General features: G+C 32.4%; 1 protein-coding gene across 1 annotated transcript; it reads left to right on the plus strand.

Annotated features, from left to right (window-relative positions):
• Positions 1–22,278: 22,278 nt before the first annotated feature.
• LOC142348759 (chymotrypsin-like elastase family member 1) lies at positions 22,279–24,573 on the plus strand. The gene is made up of 3 exons (XM_075400251.1): positions 22,279–22,651; positions 23,335–23,425; positions 23,960–24,573. Exons 1-3 carry the CDS (start codon positions 22,330–22,332, stop codon positions 24,489–24,491), a joined length of 945 nt encoding a protein of 314 aa, XP_075256366.1. The 5' UTR covers positions 22,279–22,329; the 3' UTR covers positions 24,492–24,573.
• The last annotated feature ends 2,045 nt before the right edge of the window (positions 24,574–26,618 follow it).

Here is a 26,618-nt window from a genome sequence, read left to right on the forward strand (position 1 = left end):
TTGAACAATTACATGTTTAGCAATATCATTAAGATTTTCAAGAAGATTTCCTTTAATTTTGTTCACATCAATATTTTATGCATTAAATGCGTTCATTTCAAGATTTGTTCACTTTGTTAAATGTTCTGAACCATATACGATTGATAAATTTGAAAAAAAACTGATTTTCTGAAGAAACATGAAATCTTTTATAGTCAATTTTGAAGAATATTTAGAAATCATTCGATGGCTTTTGCCGCAAATTGTAAAACGTCAAATCCAAAACAGAAGGTGCCTTTGTCATGAAGCAATAGCAGAAAATAGTTACCTTTTTTTAACGAAGAAATGATTTTAGTTTCAATTTAAACCTCAAAGCACCTTCTCATGTAAAAATTTGCTGAATACATTTCTAGGGGCCAAAATAAGCCCAAAGTCTGTCCTCCCTGACCAACGTATACATCTGTTGACGGCTAATGAGGCTCTTGTGTAGCACTATTCTGGGTTGTTGAGTTTCTAGGCTAAGCATAGTCAGTGAAGTCCGTGTAGGCATTCCAGTTAACATTGTCCTGGGAAACAACACCGGTTGTACACCCGGGGGAGGGGGCACGTTTGGTCTTGAAACAGATCACCGCGCTTCATAGTTTTTGCAAAAATTCAAGGATTGGAGCCTAAATCCGTTGGAAAACCAATAAAGATATGGTGAGACAATCAACGGAGTGTAAATTTTACAAGAGTTTTTTTAACAGTTATACTACTAAGAATAATTAAGTGTTGACGTGAGCCAATCAATTTTTTTACCCTTTTTCCCAAAATTAGAAACGCTCCTGTGTGACGAACAACGCTCCATCTGCTTCATTTCTCATTTGATGACAATTTGGCTGAAAATTTTGGGCGAAAGGATAAAACCAAATATCGAAGGTAAGCTTCAAGATAATCAATCAGTGCAGCTTTTGTTCATTTCGTTGAACGAGATGTGAACGCTCCATTGAAAAGCAGAACGGGGTCCAGTTTAATGTAAACCCATCAATAATATTCCATTTGCGTCCTTCCTCCAAAGTCTTCCTTACATCTTCAGTATTAAAAGAGAAAAAAATCCAGTGACTTTGCACTGTCTTGCAGTACTCCACCTGTATTGGTACTTGGTTCCGGGTTCCATTTCCAACTCAGCGATCTGCTCATACTATAGTTTTTGGAAGAAAAACTTGCAAGCTCTTACAAGATAACCATTCGGACTCAACCCGGGTAAAGACTCGGATTCGATCGTAGTTCTTTATCATCAACACCGATGTCGTCAAGCAAATGGATCGCCTCTTTTGAATAATTCTGGCGACAAAGCCCGACTGGACCTGGTTCTGCTTTTCAATGGAACGTTCACATCTTTTTTTCACGAAATGAACAAAAGCTGCATTGATTATTTTCAAGCTTATCTTCGATATTTGGTTTTATCCTTTCTCCCAGGGATGATCAGTGGACAGAGAGCAAGGTGACGACCAGGAATGATTTTCGTACAATAGCTTCTATTTTCGCCCATCGACATTCTTAGCATATAGGCAGAATTCAGGATGCATAGAGGACTTTTCTTCAAGCGAGCCGAAATCTTTGTCCGGAAGAGACAAAATACTTGAAGAACAGGATGTTTTTGCAGCTATGTAATTGTGGCAAAAATTACAATGAGATTGGGAAAATTGGGCACTGTTTACCTGGATAATATAAATGGCTCATGTGGACAAAATTTATGAACTCCTGTAGTTTTTTGGACGTTTGCTCAAAAAAGGCATTGAAAACAAATTTGACTGAATTAGTAGTAGGTAAAAGGTGCTCTCCAAGCGCATTTCAATTTTTTGAGCTATTTTTACATAGTAAAAACACCTCAAAAAATTTTTATGCTCTTGTTCGAGCACCTTCCACCCACTACTCTATATATCTACTACTTGCTTATAACCCCATTTTATTCACTACTATTTATTAGCTCTATATTCAATCAAAAAATCAATAAAAACCAAAACTACATCACAGGTAAATTAAAAGAAGAAGAATTAGCTTTTTGAATATTATACATATAAACATGCTCTCTGAATAGATTTTAGTATGACCATATCTATATCTATGAAGATAAATACATAGTCTATATTTCCTATTTCTAAATCTATATAATGATATATGTTTATAAACATTACACATACTACATGTTAGATATTGACCAGGATCAGAAGAATGATATCCCAAATGTTCTATATAATCTTTCACCTTAACCATATTATTACATACATAACAAGAATATTCCAATTCTTTACAATTATTACAACATTCTTTCCAAGACTTATTTTTACACTTATCACAATTCGTTTTCATTTTCGAAAAATTATCGTTGCCAAAATTTTCCCTAAATAAATACATCATGTCTCAATCAACTAATACTAGTGTCATAAACTTCTGCGACGTCTGTAATTTATCCTTTGAATCAAAGAAGGGTTTATACAGGCATCAATCATACGATCTCAAACATAAGGAGCTATTGGAGAAAATGTTTGAGTCTGAAGAAGAAGAAATCTCGGAGAGGGTGTTTAATTCGGATGAAGATGATTATATTATTAAAACTAGGGCTAAAGCTGAAACTAAGACTAAAACTGATATTATTAAAACTAAGGATATTATTAAAACTGAAACTGAAACTGGCATAGATATAACTAAAACTGAACCATGCTGGGTTTGGGGCGACAATTTTAAAAATCAAATAGGACTACAAACTCACATGAATAAACACATGAGAGAAGCTGTTATCTCAACCAATCCAAGCTCCGCAGGTAATTATACCATTAAATCAAGCTTTAATCAAAGACAGCTAAATATTACTAAGCCCGGTAATTTTATTGATGATATTAATGAGCCTATAGATTACATATTAGATGGGTTTAAACCATTTAAATCATGTAAATATAAAGTTACGGCCAATTGCTTATGAAAGAAGAGCGGAGAAAAAGAGACTAAGACAACTCTTATAAACTTTAGAACTGATGAATATATGACTAAAGATCATCGACTGAATCTAAACCAATGGCTTGATCATGTTAGGGAAACGTATGAGGGTTATGGCTATGATTATGAGTTCCTTGGAATAACTGACATTCAGCTAAGTATAGAAAGAACTAAACCATCATTAGGATCATATATTAAACTACCACCAAAAATGCAACTGTTATGCGTTTCCGATAAGTCTTACGTTAAGTGTAAAAGACGTAGGCGTTGACAACTTTATTTCATACACATTAAGGCAGAACTGCAGTTAGACAGTTCGCTGCCAACGCATCTAACAGCTAGGCAAGGTCAAGTACCTGCCAGTGAGGAGATAGTCATTCGTGCTACGAATGACACAACAAAAGAATAAATAGAGTACAACGTGTAACGTATGACTATACTGCAACAAGGGACTATTAATATACTGCATTGGAGATGAAAGTTAATAAATGAAGTTGTAATCAAAAGTGTTTTCGACATGATGAGTGATGTGAGTTTACTCTAGTATCACATTTCCCTGCTTATGAGAAAATTTTGTTACGTTAGTTACAAAATTTTGTTTCAGTTTATCTGAGTCGCCACGTTAGAGTTCGTCAGGGTTGAGCTCCATTCCTTCGTCGCTCGCTTGTACTGCGGGTTGTTTTTCAGGGGAGTTCGCTGTAGGGACGATGGCAGTGGTTTGTCCGTGTGCTTCTCCCGTGTGTTGTATCGCGTACTCAGCTTGGGCTGTGGAAGTTTGTGCTTGTGCTTGTGGGGCCTGGGGTGCTTGGAAGTTTGATATTCCAGAGAACTTTTTCGTTGGCGGGTATTCGTTCTCTGATAGCGAGTCCTCGTTGTCGTTGGGGTCTGTGCCATACGGTGTGGTTCGTGTTCTCACTCTTTGGCTGCGGCGGGACGGCAGGTTCGACGTATCGACTTCGAACTCTTCTGAGGGGTCAGAAGCGCTATCGTCCTTCTGATAGTTGGTGTGGGCGGGGTCCTCGTGGGAACTTTGTGACGATTCCCGAGATCGTTCCTTACTCAGTTTGCCCTTTTTAGGAGATTGATTGTATCGGCGCTTCAGTGGGACCTTGGTCCTCGAAACTTTTTCCGGGTTGGATCTCGCGTGGGGTTCCCGGGCTGCGTGTCTCTCTTTCTGATGGATCTGATTCCTTTGATTTTGTTCATTTGAGCCTTTCCGTGGCTCTGCATAAGTTCTTCGAACTTTTTGTGGTGATTTCTTACCGTCTTTCTCGCGGCAAAGTTTATAAGTGGAATGTTTCTTTGTTCGGGGGTACCGAACTTTGCGACATCGGATTTGTTAAGGACAGTGTCCTTTTGTCCAGGCATTTTGAGGGTGAGGGTAGCGTCCGTCGTTTTCACTAATACCGTGCCCTCTGGTACAGCTTCGTACAACCCTTGTAGGTTCTTTTTACTTCGGGTGGTCGCTAGGTTCTTTCTTGCTAGTAGTAGTCTCGGACTTGTTTTCGATAATGGTTCTTCGAATTTGGAAGATTCCATTTTGATGATGCGTGGTACGTCCCCGATATCTTCTCTTGCTTCTTTCAGCTTTTTGGCTTTTGCCGCCTTGACTTCGCTCTCGCTGTCTAGATCTGACTGTTCCCACCTCTTGTCGCTGATTAGGTCCTCTTGTCCGATAATGTTGTCATCTAAATATGCGTTAATTGTGTTAGACCAGTCAAGATTACTCTTATGTGCGTTTGTAGTTGCGTTACTTAGGGCGGTATTAGGTTTTCTCCCATGGTGTGCCTCAAATGGGGAAACTTTTGTTGATTTTTTCCTACAAATACGTAGTTCATACGATATTTGGCTTAGTGCCTGTTTTATGTTAAATGGCTTTTGTTTAGGGTCTAATTTGATACATCCTAAACGCCGTTTGACTGTTTCTACGAGACGTTCGACTAAACCAATGGCACGATGGTCACCGGCTGGGGCGAAGATTATATTAATTTTATGCTTGTCGCAAACTTGTTGTACTTTGTTTTCTTTTAGGCAACGCGCTTGGTCTATTCTTAGATTTCGTGGTACACCGTGTTGTACTATATATTTGTTTAAGAATTTTTCAATATTAGGGCCGTTGGCATTGTTGTACAGTTTGAGTGTTGGGAATTTTGAGAAACGATCTATGCAGGCCAGGAAATATATTTCAGGACCATGCCCGTCTGTGATTGGGCCACCGAAATCGATTTGTATTTCTTCATTAGGTTCTGAGCATCGTGGGAGGGGGGCCCACTTTGTTTTTGGTATTAAGCTTTTTAGATTCTTACCAAATTCAGTACATGGTCTGCACGTCTTTGATTTGTTTATGAGGTCCCGATTGATATACGGCCACCATAAACGTTGGCCAAGCTCTGTCATTCCCCATGCGCCGGGATGGGTTGCATGCAGTATGTCCATGACTGGTTCTTTCATTACGTGTGGGATCGCGAGTTTATTGTCCACTAATATGCAGCCATTGTGGGTGCTGAGATTCCTCCATTGCCCATGTATCTGTTTGCAGAGCTTTTTGCATCTCTGTTCGTCGTGGGTGAGTATACAATCTCTAACCTCTCGTAGGACAGAGTCTCGGTTAGTCATTGCTGCAATTAACTTCATGTTAAATACGCCCTGTATCATATCGTTCACTTCTTTGTCCTTTGGATGTTGTTGCGTTTCTGTTGATGGTGATTTGGATGGGCTGAGGAAGTTGCTCATTGAAAACTTTGGTCTTGATGGCGATGCTTGTGGATTTTGAGTTTCCGTAGATTTACTCATTTTACTAGATTTGGATAAGTGTAAAAATTGTGAATGCTGCTGAACAGGGGATAACGAAATTGGCAAATGCGCTTTGTTAATTGTGTGGTTCAAAACTATCTTGTTTTTTATGACGTCATATTTCGTGTTTGGAATGTGTTCAGTTGCATTTTTGAACACTTAGAGGATTTGCATACCCTCGCAAAATGGTTCGGTTTGTTGCATCGTCTACATGTTTGGCCCATTGCTTGGCATTTGGACCTATGGTCGATTGTCCACGGTTGTCCATTATACAGGCATCAATCATACGATCTCAAACATAAGGAGCTATTGGAGAAAATGTTTGATTCTGAAGAAGAAGAAATCTCGGAGAGGGTGTTTAATTCGGATGAAGATGATTATATTATTAAAACTAGGGCTAAAGCTGAAACTAAGACTAAAACTGATATTTTTGAAACTAAGGATATTATTAAAACTGAAACTGAAACTGGCATAGATATAGCTAAAACTGAACCATGCTGGGTCTGGGGCGGTAGTTATATTGATGATATTAATGAGCCTATGGATTACATTTTAGATGGGCTTAAACCATTTAAATCATATAAATATAAATTTACGGCCAATTGCTTATGAAAGAAGAGCGGAGAAAAAGAGACTAGGACAACTCTTATAAACTTTTGAACTGATGAATATATGACTAAAGATCATCGACTGAATCTAAACCAATGGCTTGATCATGTTAGAGAAACGTATGAGGGTTATGGCTATGATTATGAGTTCCTTGGAATAACTGACATTCAGCTAAATAAAGAAAGAACTAAACCATCATTAGGATCATATATCAAACTACCACCAAATCTAAGAACCAGAACAAAAGCTATTTTAAATATTAAAAGTAATAAATATAATTGCTTAAGATTACGCATTACAGCCGCATTATATCCTGTGACCCAAGATGCAACTAGAGAAAAAAGTATAAATAATAATCTAGTCAATGACTGGGAATATAATGAAATTGCATCTGATTATATAACAAAAATCCAAAATAAATATTATTTCAATATTTGGTTTTACAGGCCCACTCAAGATAGTAACATAGCAAAAGTAGAATGCTTAGAGAAAAGTTCTGACTTTGTAAAAGATAGACAAAATGTTAGGATTCTAGTCTGGAATAAACATTGTGCTCTAATTAAAAATGTAGAAGTATTACTAGAAAGACCCAATACCAAACATGCAAAGTTCTGGTTTTGTGATAATTGTACCTATTGGTTTAGCTCTCAATATAAATTTGAAACTCATGAATGATGTCTCCAAATCAAACCAAAGATTGTTTGCCCTAAGTTAAAACAATTTAAATTCAAGAATCAACATAAACAACAAGAAGTGAATAATGTTATATTTAGTGATATTGAATGTTACATGAAAGGAACAGATGAAAATATTGGTAGCAATACATATAAGATATCTGAATATGCACCTATTGCTATTGGCTATAGTTGGCATAGCAGACAGCAATGGCAGAGCATGACCGAAGGTCAATCAGCGAAGCTGTTACACCAATCAGGGAACCTGATTGATTTGCCACGAACTTTGCCCGTTCGCAGATAAAACTTTGGTCCAGACTGCATCAAAAATTATGTTAGAGATTTATTAGAAATATAAACAAAACATAGCATTAACATAAACAAAGCAATGCTATTCACAGAATGATTGTATCATGATGCTACTGATGTATGTCAAGTTTGTAATAAAAACTGTGTTAATAAAGTTATAGATCACTGTCACCAAACATGTAGATATAGAGGCCCAGCATGTAATATTTGTAACGTAAACTATAAACATCAAATCTTCATTCCAGTAATATTTCATAATGGAAAAGGCTATGACTTCAATCTATTATTTAATGAGATATTTAAACAGAATAATAGAAGGAGAAGAATTGATATCCTGCCTAGTACTATTGGCACAGCTAGAATGTTTAGAGTGGGTGTATTAAAGTTTATAGATAGTTACAGTTTCTTGACAATGTCTCTTGATAAAATGGCAAAAGTTTATAATGTTAACAATAAAATATTATATCCTTATGGATACTTTAAAGATGAGAATAGCTATAATAATAAACTGGGTAATCTGTCTTTTCCAGACTTTAGATCATCACTAACAACTAAGTTACCAACCCAAGATGAAGTAGTTGATTTTAATAATTCTAATAGTAATAAAACAGGTAAAGAATTAACATTGGAATATATGGAAAATGATATTTTCAAATTAGGACACTGCTTCAATCTATTTGATAAGTTAAACATGAATACATATAAACTCAATCCTTTACAATATATTAGTCTACCAGGCTACAGCTTCGATTGTTTCCTAAAACTAAGCAACGTTGAATTAGACACAATACAAGATGAGCAAATACTAAAAGACTTCATTAGTGCAATGAGAGATGGCATATGTGGCGTTATGGGTGATAGGTATATTAGTAGGTTATAGTCAAAGTCAAAGGTCTATATGGTACATCGATGCTGTTAACTTATGCACTAATGCAAAATACGGTTATGCACTTATGCAGAAGCTACCATATAAAGATTTTGAGTACTCCAACGAAACTCTGGACAAAGTATTAAATACTTCAGATGATAGTGATTACGGCTATTGGCTTATCTGTGATTCAGAATATATTAATGAATGTAAAGAGAGAAATAGCAACTTCCAACTACTACCCCATCAAAGAGAAGTAGAGAATAATGAACTGGGATACAAACAAAGACCCCCAACTCCATCGAAAAGCAAGAAACTAATATTAGATCAGAATAATAAATATGATAACCCAATACACTAGGATGTTAAAGTTCGTTGTTAAGACGGGTTTAAAGGTTACTAAAGTCCATAGAATAATTAAATTTAAACAAGATTATATAATTAGAGACTATATTGAACTTAACACTAAAATGAGAGCAGAAGCTAAAACTGAGCCTGAGAAAGATATATTTAAGTTAATGCATGACTCATTGTTTGGTAAAAATTGTGAGAATCTCTAAAGTATCTAGAAGCCAGGATCATAACTAATGATTCTGAAATACTTAAATCTGTTAGTAAACCAACATGTAAATATGTAATTAGATATGAAAACTGTACTCTAATAGAATTCTACAAAAAATAAATACAATATGATAAAACCATATATCTAGACTCTACTGTATTGGATTTAACAGTTCATCAACCTTATGGTATCGGAGTGTTGGAGTTATAAGTACATCAACCTTATGGACACGGATAGTTTTGTTTTAAGTTATAGTAGAGGTAATGTTGACAACGAGCACATGGACTTGTCTAATCTAAACCCCCCTATAAAAACATATAGTAAAGTCCCCGGCAAGTTTAAACACGAGCTAGGGAGTAAAATAATAGAAGAATTTATTGTATTAAAACCCAAAACATATAGTATAAAGAACTATGGCGCAAAAGAGAAAGGAATAAAGAAAGAAAGTATTTGAAAGCGCGAGGAATATTATAATGCTCTAATGGATAATAAGGAAAGGACAGTAGAGGAAAGTAGGATTCAGAAAGTAGGAAGTTGTATGACCACAATTAAAATAAGTAAAAGAAGTTTAAGTAATTTTGATAAAAGATTTTATGTAAATAATATAAAAAGTTATCCCCTAGATGAGAACATGTATTTTTTCAAAAGAGATTTATTAAATAAAATCAGCCAACAGACTTTGTCTGTGCCAAACCGACGGACTATGGTAAAGCCAGCACTGATCGGTGAAACCGGTTCCCTGATAAACAATATTAAAGAATTAACAATTAAGGAAGATAGAAAGTTTATTGAAGCCGCTATTAGATTATATAAGGAACTGTGATAATTATGTTTATAAAATGAATAGGCTAGATAAACTCATAGAATTGAATAAACTACAAAAACTAAACAGAAGAAATAGATTAGAAGATAAATTAATACAACAAGAATATTATGGTGAAATAGAAGAGTTATTTGATCCTCTAACTAAAACTTTAAATACTAATAGTGAAATACCACAAGCCCACCTTACACAAACAATGGAAGCAACCTGTGAAACCGCTTCTCGGATTGGTAAGACTGCTGCGCAGATCCAGGAAGCTTGTTCCCAGATCGGTGAAACCGGTTTACGGATAGAAGACAACACAAATGCAATGAAAGCTTTAGAGTTCTTTCCCGTTCAACAAAACGGGTTTTTTGTCAGAGAGCCTATGACATTACCAGGTCGAGATGGTAAGTTGTTTAAACTAAGTAACGAGATGCTTGATATTCTAGCAGATACGAGAAAACAAGCGAATATTCAATTACGATTAATCCCATTCGATGCAAATGAAAATGAGTTTACAATTAATAATGTGCCCACTCGTATAACACCGAATGGTATAATACTAAAAAATAACAACTATTATTTCACTAAAGGTTCCCTTATGTTTATCACTAATAAAAGTGTGACAGAAAGAGACATAGAAGGTGATGAAAACAAAATGTAACGGTTTCTAAGGGATATCGGTTACAAACAAAGTGGGGATACTAAAAGTAATAGATCAAAAGTTATAAGAAGATTATCAATTAGTATTGCATCACCGAGAAGAGAATCGTTTAGTGGTGAATCCACTGTTTATGATACTAATGAAGAAGAAGAAGAAGAAGAAGAAGAAGAAGAAGTTAAAGCTAGTGGTCTTACTAAGACTGACCACAATAGTTTAGTAGAAAGATTAGAATTTTTAATACTAGAAACAAAAGCTGGTCATGATGGATTATATGATGAAATGCTAGATATATCTAAGCAACTATTATCTATGAATATTATCAATCAAGAGTAACTAGATAATTTTGTTTTTAACTATGTTAAATAAATAATGATGGAAAAATAACAACAACATTTATTAGCTAAAGAAGTATTCAGCCCTCAAATAACAAAGTTTAGAAGAGAAAGAACAATAACATTATATAAAGAAGAAACATGGTCAGCTGATTTAATTGATAAGTCATCTCTAAGTAAATACAATAATAATTTTAAGTTTATATTAACAGTTATAGATATATTCACAAAATATGCATGAGCTATTCCATTAAAGAATAAATCTGTTTTATCTATAACTAAATGTTTTAAAACAATCCTATCAGAAGGTCCACAAGGTGGCTCTGAACATAGAAAACTAGAAAAGTTATGGGTACATAGAGGTAGTGAGTTTTATAATAAAACCTTTAAATCTTTACCTAAAGAATATGAAACAAAACTATATTCTACTTATAGTGATTTAAAGGCTGTGTTTATAGAGAGATTTAATAGAACAGTATTACACATAATTAATAAACCAATGTTCGTCAATGGTGATGATAGTTGGGTAAAGATACTAAATGATGCAGTCATAACATATAACAATAACATTCATTCAACAATTAATATGGCACCTGTTGATGCTTCTAATAATCCCGATAAGGTTAAATACTCATTCATTTATAGGAATATTAAACCTAAACTTAAAGTTGGTGATTATGTTAGAAATGCAGATAAACGTAATATCTTCTCTAAGGGATACACTTCTAATTGGAATATAGAGTTGTTTAAAGTTACTGGGATTTTGAAAACACAACCACCAACTTATGAGATAGAAGATATGAATGGAGAGATAATAGAAGGTAAATATTACGAAGAGGAATTATTAAAATCCCAGTTTGACTTTGAATCTAATAATAAAGTTTTAGAATCATTAGACATAATTCTAACTGTAAATAAATACAAAGATGACAAGAAATAGGTTCAATCAAGCTAAACATCAATCAACATTAACATCAACATCAATGAACAACTTAACACTAAGTAAGGCTCATGGTTTATTCCTAGAATATAATGATAAAATTGACATGAAATATACCTATAAAATTATAAATCTTCATCCTCCAATAGATGAAAAATTTGTTGTTAATAAAGATTATTGTGACAATAACATTATCTTCTAATAATAAAATAGATATTTTAAGTAAAAACATAATTGAACTAAGAAAAGGTAAATTTGAAGAAATTACAATTGGCCGACTAAATGCAAACATTATTGGTTTGCCATCATATACAATCAATGGAGATACATTTTGGATTGATGGTGATACAGTTGAACTAGTTTCTCTTAACTCATCTAATATATCTACAATGGCTAGTAAGTTGTCCGAAATTGAAACTAATATTGTTCATATTTGTAACAAAGTTTCAGCTGATACCATTTCTAAATTTATTGAACTAAAAGTAGAGTTTGATAACAATAAGTTTAATCAGTCAATTACTAATATTCAATTGGGTGATTCATTTGTTGATAGATGGAGGGGTTTAAGAGAAAACCATATATTAATGATGAAGATAGTTATAAAATATATAATGGCCATATTATTTGAAGGTAGGCTACTAGACAAAAATGATCATGAAAGACTAGAGAATCATTATGAGTTTGAAAAAAAGATGATATAATGAAAGATATTGAAAGTTATTTTACTGCTGAAAATGAGTCAACCAACAGCACCGAGTGAGAGATAATTATATTTAAATCTATCATCTGTATCAGAAAGATTGATAAACGAAAAAATCCAAGCTAATAATAAATTTAACAAAAATATTAACATTAAAAACATATTATAAATTATTATGAAACTGAAACTAATAACTATAATAAGAAGTTAAGTAGATATAAAAATTATTTTAACGTAGCTGAGATAACAGAAATACTATTATCATCAATAGAAACAATGGCAACAACAACATCAAAAGATCTAACAGGTATAGGATTACCTTATTCTATACCAACATATTCTGCTACAGCTACTGTTTGTGGTTCATTAACAAAAACAACTAATACTAAAATGAGAAATAAAATTAAAAAGTATTCACAGATTTATATTTTAAGTAAAAAGTTTAGCGACAAGTTTAATAAACTATATACTAAATCAATGAATTATAATAAAATAGATAATGATGAATATAATGAATTATTCAAAGTATATGAGGGTTTTAAGAAGAATCGGCGAAGCCGCAATTCCGTTGATAAGAAAAATAAGTTAAGTGTTTTTTTTAGATTAAAGCTATTAGTGCTTAGTAATAACAATTTTTTTAGTAATAATAATATTAGTATTATTATATATATATATATATATATATATATTATATATATATTTATAAACATATATATATATATATATATATATATATATATATATATATATTATATATATATGTATATATATATATATATATATATATATATATATATATATATATATAATATACATATATATATATATGTATTAGTTATACTTATACCCATAGTTATATTTAAACTCTAATATAATTAATTATCTTTTCTTTGTACATAAGTATAACCCTCTTCCTTTTTGTACTACCTTTTTACCTTCACCAGTAGTTTCAAATTTATTTAAATTAGGTGTTGCTGATGAAGCAGCTCTAGGGATTCTAGATGCAGCTGCACTTCCTATTTTACTTGCTATTTCTAATGCTCTTACAGGATTATTAGCAACTTTCTTTCCGAAGTTAACTGTAGCTCTACCAACACTTTTAAAGAAATCTTTCAATCCCTCTGCCTCTATTGTTGCATCACTGACAGTCATTGACTTATTTCTCTTACATTTAACACAATTACTCTTTAACGTTTTAGTACCTCTTGAAGTGATAAATCCTCTTATGCTATTAGTACCACTATAATGTCTACCTCCAACATAGTATGAATTAGTTTGAAATTTCTGTAAAAGACTCATTTCTATATATAAAAAATAATGGAAGTTAAAAAGTATAATCCTTTTGTTGTTATTAAATCTAAGCCTAAGGCTAAGATTAAGCCAAAGCCTAAAACTGAACTTGAACTTAAGGGATTGACTCTAGATAATAAAAAAACTGGATACTATTTATGCTAAGGGTTTTGTTAAGACTAGTAGGAAATAGTTTGATTATCATTGATTTAGTCATTGATTTAGTCATTGATTTGGTCATTGATTTATTCATTGATTTAGTCATTGATTAAGTCATTAACTATAATTATAATTCTGATACAATATCAACCATCTTATTACCATCACTATTAACACTAAAAACTTTTCTAGTTAATACTAATGCATGACATATAACATCGGCAACTGCTGCACTATATTTAAAATTAAGTTGTGTTGGTTGTGGACCTATATGATCACTTTGATATCTAGTATCGAATACATATATTCTATAATTACTTTTGAATGTTCTATGATTTATATATGGTTTTATTTTATGTGGTAGCCAATTATAATCTTTATTAAAGCTAACAATCTCCTTAAAAGCCTCTTTATAATCATGAGTAACATAATTATTATTCAATCTATCCTCGGTATAAAAATCACTACCAATCTTGTAATAACATTCAGTAACATTGATTATATCAAATGTACTTGCATTATGAGTTTGTTCATTAACATTATTACGTTCAAAACCAAATATTATATATTGTGGTCTTTCCATACCGCTTTCCTTACCTAGATCAAACAAGAAGTTAGTAGCATTGGATACATTCTTATAAAATGTCTTTCTTTCATAAGAACTAAAGTCTACATTATTCTTTTTACTTAAAACCTTTTGCACAATAGTTCTATTGTCATTAATAGGATCAATACTGGGCACACTACATGATATATCTCTAATATCTATATTACCATCATTAGCAACAGCACCAAGATTAGCCTAAATTCTATATAGAGCTTTATCATTATTATTTCTTTTTAATATTAGTTTAAATCCTAAACCATATGTAATCTTTCCTAAATCATTTACAAAACCAAATAGATCACTCACCTTAGTCATCATATACGTATGACCTCTTTCTGCTGCAATATGGTCACCTTTAAGTTGACTATTTCTATTACCTTGATTTCTAACACAACCACTCTCATATTCATAATCAGTACTAGTTAATAACTTATACATCAATAGATTAGGATGGCAATGATCTATATATTCAATAGTCCTACCACCACTAGTTTCAAGTTCAACTGAACTAAGCAATGCCATCATAACATAATTAACTAATCTAATATTAGCATCATTAGTAAATACACCACCAGCATCATCTGATACAACAAATTCTACCTCTAGATATGAATCACGCAAATTTAAATGATTCTCTTCTCTATTGAGTATGATAATGATGTTTGTATTAACCGTATTCAATGTTGCTAAGTTTTTTGGTTTATACTTTATAATTTTACTTTTGTGTATATCATTATTATAAACATAAGTTGTATCCAAAATAAAATCCAATTTTATAAGATAAAAAATGACAGACAACTTAATTTTATATGAACTACAAAACATACATGAAACTCTAACTAAAACTAAAGAAGAGCATACACTTAACTTTAGAATGATAAAGCCAACACAAAAGTTTAACTTTAATTAACCCGTAATTAAAACAACAAAATTAGGTTTAATTAGATTATCAGTTTATAATTCGGTGTTTAATGTGAACAGAGGGAATAATCGTTTCTTATATAGTGATGGTGAAACATGGGCAAAGCCCCATAACAAAGCATATACACCAGGTGCTTATGAATTAACTCAAAAAGCGGAATTAATAAAAGAAGACACTAATGGTAATGTTATAATAGAACCCGATAAGAATACAACGAAATGTTTAATGGAAATAAAACAAGGTGCAATTTGTTTTGATGTAGAAAACTCAATAGCCTCCTTACTAGGATTTAGAAAAACAGTTTATAAACAAGGTAAACATACATATCAGAAAATTGTTGATATTATGGGTTTTAGTACTATTAACATCCATTGTAATGTGATATCTGGTGTTAAAGATAATGGGAATAACACAGACATACTATATACTTTTACTCTAACAGAACCACCAGGTTACTTGATAAATATTATACCAACTAATATCTTTTATTAATATGTAACTAAAGAGAGAATAGAATATATTGAATTTCATATTAAAGATGAGCATGGAAGATCTATAGACTTTAATGGTGATGTATTAAGTTTTACTTTGCATTTGACGTAGTAAGCAACTTCGTTGATCTGACGTAGTCAGCTTGGCGAAGCCCCATTTAGTGTAACAGCTAGGAAAAGCTTTGTTTTATTATAATCATAACAGATTTGAAATAGTATTTTTTCTTTAAAAAATGTTTAGTATTAAATGTGATGAATGTAAAAATAAGTCCTGGGCTCAAAGTTGTAAGCGGTGTCAGAGTAAACCATATCGATGTTTTGTATGTAATAGAGTTATAACATATAGAAATAAACATGATCATTTACTTGAACATTTTAATAATCTTGATCAATATCTGACATGTAGAAACTGTAAAGTGTATAAACATATCTCTCAATTTAGATTCAAACAATTCTATTGTAGGTTATGTACATATTCTTAGATTAGTATAGTTATAAATTATAATTAAACATATATAATTATAATTAAATAAATATAAAATTATAAGCATGACTATACCATATTCACAGATTAGTATAGTTATAAATTATAAATAAACATAAATATCTACAAAGCTCTCCGATCCCAATTAATTCTTAGTTTACCGTTAATGTTTTTTATTTTTAGTCATATCAGTGACAATATAATTATACGGCTCGTTCCATACCTTACTATATATATTAGCAAAATCGTTATAACTAAGTTCAACATTATTAAAGAAATCTTGATATATAGATACTAGGACTTTACCTCCTTCTTCAAATAAAGAAAATAGATTACAATTCTCTCTAACACTCTGTCTATCTATTGTGAATATATTTTGATTAAGATATATTATATTGCTATTATTATGTCTACCCCTACAAAAATATTTATTAATAACTGGTTCTTTGGCTCTAACATTATCGAATATCATTAGTTTCTTCAAATCTTTGGGTAGTTTATAGGGAGATGGTAAATCTTTTATATCTTTAACAAACTCGACAGACTTGCAATTTATATCTTTGTATTGATCACCAGTAGGTCCAATGATGTATAGCTTATCAAAATATATACTGGCCTGAATTAGTTTTTCTAATAAGAATGTCTTGCCGCATTCACTAGGACCAGATATTATGCATCTAAAGTTCTCTGGGAGTGTAGCTTCTGTAATTATATTATCATCATTTAGCCATGATTGTAGATCTTCATTTATGTTTACAGAGATATTGTTACTAAGATCGGTGAAACCGCTTCGCGGATATTCTTTGTTTTTAGGTTTAACCCTTTGATGTTTTACACCAAATATATATATATATATATATATATATATATATATAATTATCTCTATCATTATCATTATCAATAACATTATCTGCGGAGCAAGTTCCCTGATTAGCAAAGCTACTTCGTAGATCATTATCATTACCATTATCATTAACATTATCATTATCATTATCATTATCATTATTAGTAAAGCTACTTCGCAGATCATTATCATTTTCAATGTCGTTATTAGCAAAGCTACTTCGTAGATCATTATAATTATCATTATCTTTATCATTAACATTATCATTAGCATTATCATTAACACTACAACCCAAACAAAAACACACATTATATATTTCAGGACATTTAACTTGATTAAATAGAATATTCAAAGCATTTTTAATTCTAAAGCCTCTATCAATAAGATAGACCATATTTAAACAATAAGCCCCACAATAAGATTATCATATTGTTGTATTCTCTCATTAGAGCCTAGATCAACATATTCTTCTAGGAATAATGGTGGGGTTTCTACACCAAAACTATCAAAGTAATATGTTGGACCATCTTCTCTTCTTATAACTAAAACCCAATGTGTACCATCAGTTGGATGTAGATTTACAATAATGTTGAAGTTATTGTCATTAATATTATCTGGATTCTCAACTCTTATTACAATTTCAATTGGTGTTAGACTTATATCTTTACCTATATCTTTTATTCTGATATCACTCATAGCATTATTATCAATATTAAATTTATTATTGAATTCCTCAAAATTAGGATAAGCATTTTTTTATATAAAAATTTTTATCTAAAAATGGAAAAAAGAGGTATACTTTTTATTTTTATTATCATAATTGCAATTTGCTTTATATTTTATAATTCGATACCGAGTAAATATACAAAACTAGAAGAACCTTTGGTGGATTTATGAACAGGAGTCTATTTAGATTTGAATATGAAAAGTCATTATTACATACTATTGTTTAAGGTGGAACTGGAACAGGCAAAACATATTTTATTAGACGGTATTTAAAGTTATACTTGGACCATGATCAAGACCAAGACCAAGCTGAAAATTTAATCATAGTATGTAAAGATGATAGAGATTGGATAGATCCTGAGGTGAGTATTATATTGGATTTAATAAATGTGATATAAATGTGATCACATCAAAAAATAAGTCTAAATTCAAAGATAGCGTAATAGTATTTAATGAGATGGGTGATAAGTTAAATAAGGATATAGCTTATTATTTCACAGAAGGAAGACATTATAATATTCAAATGAGTGTAATGTGTCATAAACCATAAACCCATTCTATTTAAAAAATTTAATGAAATATATAAATGTGAACATAACTTCAATAAAATAATTAGTGAATTAAATAGTAACTATTATAATTGTACAGACGGAATGTCAGATGAACTTCGTTATTGTATGATTGAATATAACAAGAAAGAGAATACTTTTATTATTATTGATAAGAATAGAACTATGATATATGACTCAAGAGTTGGTTTCCTTGATTTAAAAGCTCTTAGTTTAAAAAATGAATTAGAAAGAGAAGATATAAATAAATTTATAGCATATATGAAACCACTCATGATTAATGCTACAGATAGAAATGTTATTAATCATGATAACTATATATTCTATTTGAATAAACTTCTTAAATAAAATAATATTAAAATACAGAATGATGTTCTTACACAAGAAATGATTATAGGAAAGGGTATAAAATATTTCTCAACTATTGGTGGAATTATAAGCTCAGGTTTAACTATTTAGTTATATTTATCCCAATATGATATCAAGAAAAGCTGGGAGTGTAGCAATGGGAGAAAGCACAATGTTGAGTAGAGTAAGTACATTGGTCAACGTTGGATATGGAGAAGAGTTGGATAATGATCTACGAAGTAGCTTTGCCAATAGTGAAACATGGGTAAAGCCCAATCCACGAAATACAATACAAGAAGAATATATAAATGAAGAGGATGGGATTTTAAATAGAAAGGGGGGAAAATATTTAAGTAATCTATATAAAAATAATGAAGAATTGAGAGATGAGATTATAAATTTTATTAGAGATATAAAAGAATTAGACCTTGAAGTGATTTTAGATAGAAGATATAAAACTAATATGCTCAATATGACGGGAAAGAAATATTTAGCTGAGTGTGTCACGTCTAAAGAACATACTAAAGATATAATTGAAATCTTGGCTAAATATGATCAGTGTAACTGCTTCCCAGATTTTACCCCATGATAAATGGTTATAAAATGTTTAGAAAATAATCATAAATGTGGAGCTCCCTTTAATCTAGCTTTTCATTATTCAATATACCATGAAAATAAAATTGGTAAATGTGTGTGTGGTGATAAAACATTAAGCGGTAATTGCATAAAAACTGATTGTTCTTTTAAAGATGAATCTGGATATAGTCCTAGTATTGACTCTAGCTCTAATCTTAGCTCTAGCCCTAATCCTAGCTCTAGCCCTAATATTAGCTCTAGCTTTAGCTCTAGCCCTATTCCGCGAAGCGGTTACATCGATCCTAGCATTGATCCTAGCCCTAATCCTGAAGTTGTAACTAGATGTTGTAAAAGATGTAATTATGTAAAACCATTAACAGATTTTGATAAAAAGCATGTATACATGTAGAAAATGTACTTCTACAAAAGTTAGTTGTCTATATTGCCCTTCTATTGTGAGATATGATGGAATGAATGCTCATGTAAAAAGACAACATCCAGATGTGGATATACCTAAAGGATTTACTAGAAATCTGCGAAGCAGTTAGGGAACCAAGACCGAAGGTCCTTACACCGATCTGACCCCCAATCCACGAAGTGGTTACACCAATCCTATTATTACACAAAATGAAGAAATTTGTTCAAGTAAATATTATAGTTTTGTCTCATTTCTTATTAATAATGGGATAAATATAGAAAAAGTAAAGGAAAATATAAATTTATTGAAGAGTATAGATAATTTAAAATAAAAAAAAATTCATTAAAAAATTTAGATAGTTTTAAAATTTATTTAGAAAAGAGGGAAATCACTCTTTAAGCGCGATAAATAGTGATTTTGTACAGGGGCATCACTCCGATAGGGGCGATTTCGCTCTTAAAGAGTGATTCGCTCTTAAAAGAGGGATTTCGCTCTTATTTTGAAATTTGCTTTATTTTTTTAAATAAATTATTAAATTTTGCTATTACTTTGGGTTTTAGCTTAATTATGACTTGCCCAAGTAGTAAATAAAAACAAGGATCTTAATATTATATAAATATAGCAAAATTTAAAATTTTTAAAAGAGTTAAGCTGGTTTGTTATTCAAGTTATCCACGAAGTGGTTACACCAATTTTCGCAAGTTGGTTTTACGTGCTTTTTACACGGTCTCACTAGTTTCATACTAGTATCTGGGGACGCTCACTGGAGTCAGTGGGGATAGAACCCAAACTATCCGTCTGATAACAGATAATTACCAGCTTAACTCGACACTAGTGGTTTGCACTAAGTGAGACAAGAAATGATAGATTTTGAGTGAATATAAAGGTAATATGTAGTAGTGGATAAAACAAGCTAATATATAGAGTAGTGAACAAAATGGGGGTATAAGCAAGTAGTAGATATATAGAGTAATGGGTGGAAGGTGCTCGAACAAGTGCATGAAAATTTTTTGAGGTGTTTTTACTATGTAAAAATAGCTCAAAAAATTGAAATGCGCTTGGAGAGCACCTTTTAACCACTACTTGAATTTTTAAGTTTTGACGGAAATTACTGTTGTCCACACTCTTTTATCACTCTAATTTTGCGCCATGATACTGAATAATATCATTTTTGGGATAAATTTATTCCGCCAAGAGTCTTTGTCAATGTGGTGTTCATAATTGTCGGCAAATTATCGAATGAAGTGCTTTAATTATCGAATTAAAGCACAAATAGGTTTTAAAAAACTAGGTTTCAAAAAATGAGTTTATTTTATCTTTGAAATATTTGGAAACAGCAATCCCTTGCTTTTTTTTGTCATTATAGCTCTCAAAAGGATTATAAAGATTTTACCGATAGACCTGCTTACGGCAAAGACATTCTAGAATGTGACTTCTTACATTCAAGGCTTTATTGAAACATTAATAATGTTCCTATATAAAAAATTTGTCGTCATGAAACCCCCCCCCCCCCCCCCCCCACCCCCGGAGAAAAAAAATGACAAAATGGTCATCGTTTTAGTACGGCGGATTTTGGTACCTGTCAAGCCCAAAATATATTCATTACTGAGTAAATGGTACATTTGGTTGACAATAATCACTCGAAAATGACACTTTTTTCACGACTACGTTTTTATATATGAGTTCTAACTGCATATGAACAACAGTGACAGAAAGCGGAACTGTAACACCGATTTGCTGCATGATTTTATAAATCCTTAACATTTGCACTTAATTTTTCAGAACTTTGCAAAACTTTGCTCTATAAAGTCAGGTCGCTAAATGGCAAAAATTCATTACCCTGTAAAAACCGAAACAACAGCAAATTTGTTTTTCCACAAATTGTTTGCAGTAATTAATCTTATAAATGCCCCCAACCAAACCCAGGAAATTTAAGATAAAGGGCGCGCATTTGTTTCTCAGACAATTAGGCGTAATTTTGAAGATCGTAACCTTATTGCATATTTTGATCAGTTTTTAACATTTAACTCAAGATCTTTAAACTGGCGTGTCTCAAACAAAACTTTGAAACTAATTTCTGATTGGCGAACTGTAAACAACCATTAATCAATCATAAAATTGTTAACTTTTGGAAAAATTGAGTTATGTTATTGGTTATTAATCGGGTTTGTCTAGACGAAAAACAAGAAAAATTTAAGTCACGAGCAACTTTTGCAAACTTTTGCAAAGAAAACCAATTCCTAGATAAACAATTAATATCAAAGATTTCGCCCGCAATTCTTGAAATTAGTCAATATACCTAACTTTCTGTTCACGTTGGAGAAATAAACAATTTATGACCAAATTTGATCAACCGAATTCTACACCAAATATGGTTTCAAATGAGACCAATTTTTTCGGTCAATTTCGCTTTCGGTCAAAGAACTCGAACAATATCAAGTCGCGTTAACTATTATAACCAAAACCCGACTTATAAAATGTCTGATTACTTTATAAATGTTAAGGAAAAGTACGAACCAGATCAACATTGCCTCATAAGATCATTATTTACAACTGTGAACAAAACCTGAACAAAATAGGAGCAATCAAATAAATATGCAATTTGTATCTAGTAATTGTCATTTATTCTACCTGTCAATTTTCAAACAAGTCGTGTTTAGATACAAAATATAACGAACAAAAGGATGTTTTTGCAAAATTTTGCCATTTTTGTTCAAATTTTGTTGCTTTTGGAAGCAATTCCTTCACAAAAATTTTCTCACGAATTTTCAAGCGAAGAGAAACACGAATTTGAAGATCTGTTCAAACCACAAAATGATGAAAGTGAAGATTTGGAATCGCTTTTCAAATCGGAAACGTCATCAATGATAATAAATGGAATCGACACACCCCAAAGACTGTTCTATGCCCGATTGAAGTATACGATTATACCGGGATTTTGCGGGGCTACAATTATTGATGAACGATATGTAATCACAGCGGCCCATTGTGTGCATTTTTTGAAACGTAAGTTGTCTGCTATCCAAAATATTTCAAACTTTTTTTTGATAAAACCGATATTGAAAGTAAGAGTTTTGATTTTAACTGAACCTGGCACCATTGTTCTTGTTACTTGGGTATGACTTGGGTATGTTGATATTTTCGAAACTATAACCAAGTTAATAATCGTAATGGTTCATGCAAATAAAATTTAAAAATGTTGTTTTTCTGGGGTGTTCATCTTACTTGGGTGATCAATTGCCGCTACTTGAATTATATCCTAATTGAAACTGGAAGGAAATTTTTTTTCTGGAAGAAAAAATAAATATTTTAATTAGATATCAGATTAAAAGCAGTGATGAAAAGAAACTATAAGTCGGTAAAAAAAACTAAGTTACCCATACATGCTCCACTATACACGAAAGACTTGCAAGTTTTTCAAAACGGGATTCAAAATTAGACAGGATTTTCGCAACACCATATTAAAATATATTTTTTGCAACTTTAAGGAAAATCTATACTTTCTTATAGCTTATGGGAACAATTTTAGCGAAAATCTATACCTTGTTATAGCTTATCGGAAGTAAATCAGAACGTGTATCAGAAAATGATAATAATTATGGCGGCCGTTGTTGATATTTTCAAAACTATAACCAAATAAGCGTAATATTTCATGCAAATATAATAAAAAAAACTTTTTTTTGTTTCAGCTGAGCATCTTTTACTTGAAGTGGGTGACTTTTCACTGGCTCACTCTCTCAAGAAGCACTACACGATTAGACGAATACACCTTGCCCCAGGGTAAATATCATTCACATATGCCTTTCAATAAATTAAAACAAAATTTTACCCCCCCCCCCCTATTGCAGCTCCCTCCCCATTTTTACATAAATATTTACTACCCAATGACACACGTGCTCTGTATTTTTGGGTGCAGAGCGAACTTGTACTGGGGGCGGGGCTTTGTTGCGCTGACACAAACCGAAAAAGGTCCAAAAATATACAGTTTATCTCTGATTTGGGGGGCACAAGCGGAAAAAAATCCCAGCTGGTCAATTAAATTAAAATTATTTCTTTGAAGGTGAATTTTTGTCTAGTTCAAATTCTAACCAAAACAGGATTGAACAAATTAGACAAGGTTTGTTTGTTCACTGCTTCCTGTTTGCCAAATGTGAACAAATGTTGGAGGTCAACCAGCGCATTATTCTAGAAACTTCCAAAAACTACCTTATTGAAACAAAACTTGGATTCGGTAAACAGTTTGAACAAAAGTCATTCAGGTTTTTAAATATTGTTTGTTTTTGTTTATTTAGATTTTTGTTTTTGTTTATTTAGATTCAACGCTTCCGACATTTTCGCGTCGCATGACATCGCAATTTTGAAAACAGACATGTCAATAAAACGAGCGCCCGAAAACGGGCTCCGAATTTGCCCGGACCAGATACCTGAGAGCTACGAAATGCAGTACCTGCTTGGTTCTTGCGGTATGGGTTCCACCCAAAACGAGCGAACGAGCGAGGGAACCTCCGAAACCAAAATTCCCCCGGCTTTGAAAGAGATGTTCTTCAGCGAATCGATGATCGACAGGTTGGGACCTTTTAATGTAGTGCCATGCCCCAGCAACGTAGTTTGTACAAGGCCACTTTTCAATAGTGGAAACATTTGCCTGATGGATGACGGAAATCCACTATTCCGCTTTCAATGTGGATCTTTTGAACCGGATTGTCTATACGGAGTCGCCAGCTACTCAAAAGCAAATCCGTCCACTGAGGATAAAATTTGTAACGACGGGAGCTATTTTGCCCGAATTCACCCTCTTAAAAACTGGATTGAACGAATTATTCATAGAACTCCGATGCAATTTTAACTAGATTTAGCAATAATGTGTTTCACAACTTTTACAATTGTGTCGCAATAATTTTAATTTCTAATCAATTTTTTATATATCTCTTTGTTTTTCACAAGAGCAGACACACTTAAGAAGAGCGGGAAATTCTCACCAAACGGTATCACTTTTTTTTAACTGAGAGACATCACCCGAAACTTAGGGAAAATAACTATAATTTTGTTTTCGAGTGTTAACCAATAATTTTTAAAATCCCCCAAACTGAAAGTGCAAAACAAGGAAAAACATATTTGGGATAAATCACAGCGAAAATTGGAATCGGATTTATAGGATTTATGGGCATCTCGTGGGAGACATATTGGGACGGTAGGTGAGGTGGGGGGATTCGAGAGTCAAGTTTCTAAATTTCAATTCAGAAGTCTTGTTTTTCAAGTCGAATGGTTAGCATTATTGACTAAGAGGAAAAACATGAACTTTTCTTTGCCACTTTTTCGTATACACCAGAATTCAGTTCTCATTTTGAAAAAAAAACTAAAGTACTTCAAATTTTCAATTTAGTTGCTTGCATATGATTTTTGGATGAAATTGTTCTCGTTTGAGGATATAATTGGAACGTAAGTTCAATACATAATCGCTTTTATTTTTCCCAAATAGTGAAAAATATGATTTAGCGACAACACGCCCCATGTGGTACAAACTGCAATTATTAGTAGAATTACTACAGTTCCCCAGAACTTTCGACTTATTTCTCAATTACTTAAGGTCCCGTTTTAGAACAAAATTTTTCAAAAGCAATTATTTTGCAACTTCTAGTCTGAAATACTTTTTATACTACAACAAATTTTGTGAGCGACTTTTATGCAACAACGCAGAAATTAATTTTCTCTTTATTTTTTATCTAAAGGAAATGTTATACTCAATTGCTATTGTGTTAGTCAATTGATTCACGAATGCTTATCAAACTACTGAGCTAGGGCAATTGCGTCGCGATTGCCAATTATCTTTAGGCTATTTGATTCCTCAACTTTGAATCAGTTATTCGCGGTGCGAATGGCTCAATCTCAATTGAGCCGGCTTATTTGAAAAGCGTTTTACTAAAGTTAAATTGAAACTGAATTATAGCGACGTAATTTGGAGAATGACAAATGAAATTAATAAATTGGAATTAAAAAGGAAATAACTTTATTTCACGAGTTAATCACGAAACAGGAAGGACTTAACAAAATTTTTACAGTATGAACAGACAGTTTCCTGTCTAAAACATGTACAGACATTAAAGTGGGTTGAAAGCATGATGAACTGAAATTAACTAACTAAATTAAAGCACCTGCCCTTCAAATGGAAAACATGAATTAAATACGGTGATGGATATTCTGTCCATCTCTCATTGGGGTTCCGTGGTGACACTTCCCCAATGAATGTTGTGTCCGATACGGGAATATCAGCCGAATATCCCTCCGTATTTTGTATTTTTTTGACAATTGATGTTGTAGACTTTTTCTGTTTCTTCAAAGTCCTTTTGCTTCTCCGCACTGATGATGTATCCGAGTCCGATGTATCGCTCACCGTTGTTTGTCTTTTTCCCTTACGTTCCTTACGCAATATCGGTGTTGGCTGTTGTGGTGAAGCCACCTGTGGGGCGGATGGCCCAGCTGTGCTGGGATTGTTCGGCGGCGCTGCGAGTGGCACAGGCGGGCTAAAATGAAGGATTAGTGTTAAATCCGGTCGATATATGAAGGCGTCGTCATGCTTTGGGTTTCGTTTTGGAATCCTAATTTTCAGTGCTTGTGCCAAATTACTCGTCGTTGAAATGCAAGATCTACCCGATGAAATAACACTGACATCGTCAGCTGGTTTTTCATTTCGCTTGATTTTCTTACTTCCTAAGTTTTTTCGGATAAGATCTCCCCTATGGTTCGTTATTTTTTGTTCAAGCAATTTTTCGGAAACTTTCTTTGGTCTTCGATCAATATATTGGCCCAACTCCGAATCTCGCTGGTTTTTTGTTCAAAATTTTGCAATGTCGCAGTTTCTTACGCGCACTTCTTGTCGGTTGGGTTCTCTGATAACGCTTGTAGTTAGACTTATCTTCCCAACTGTACTGCCAGGGGCGAGAATTTCGTATAAACCATCTAGGTTCTTTTTTTG

Source organism: Convolutriloba macropyga, chromosome 10, assembly GCF_964194025.1.
Source record: "Convolutriloba macropyga chromosome 10, txConMacr16.3, whole genome shotgun sequence".
In the NCBI taxonomy this organism is placed as follows: Eukaryota; Metazoa; Xenacoelomorpha; order Acoela; family Convolutidae; genus Convolutriloba; species Convolutriloba macropyga.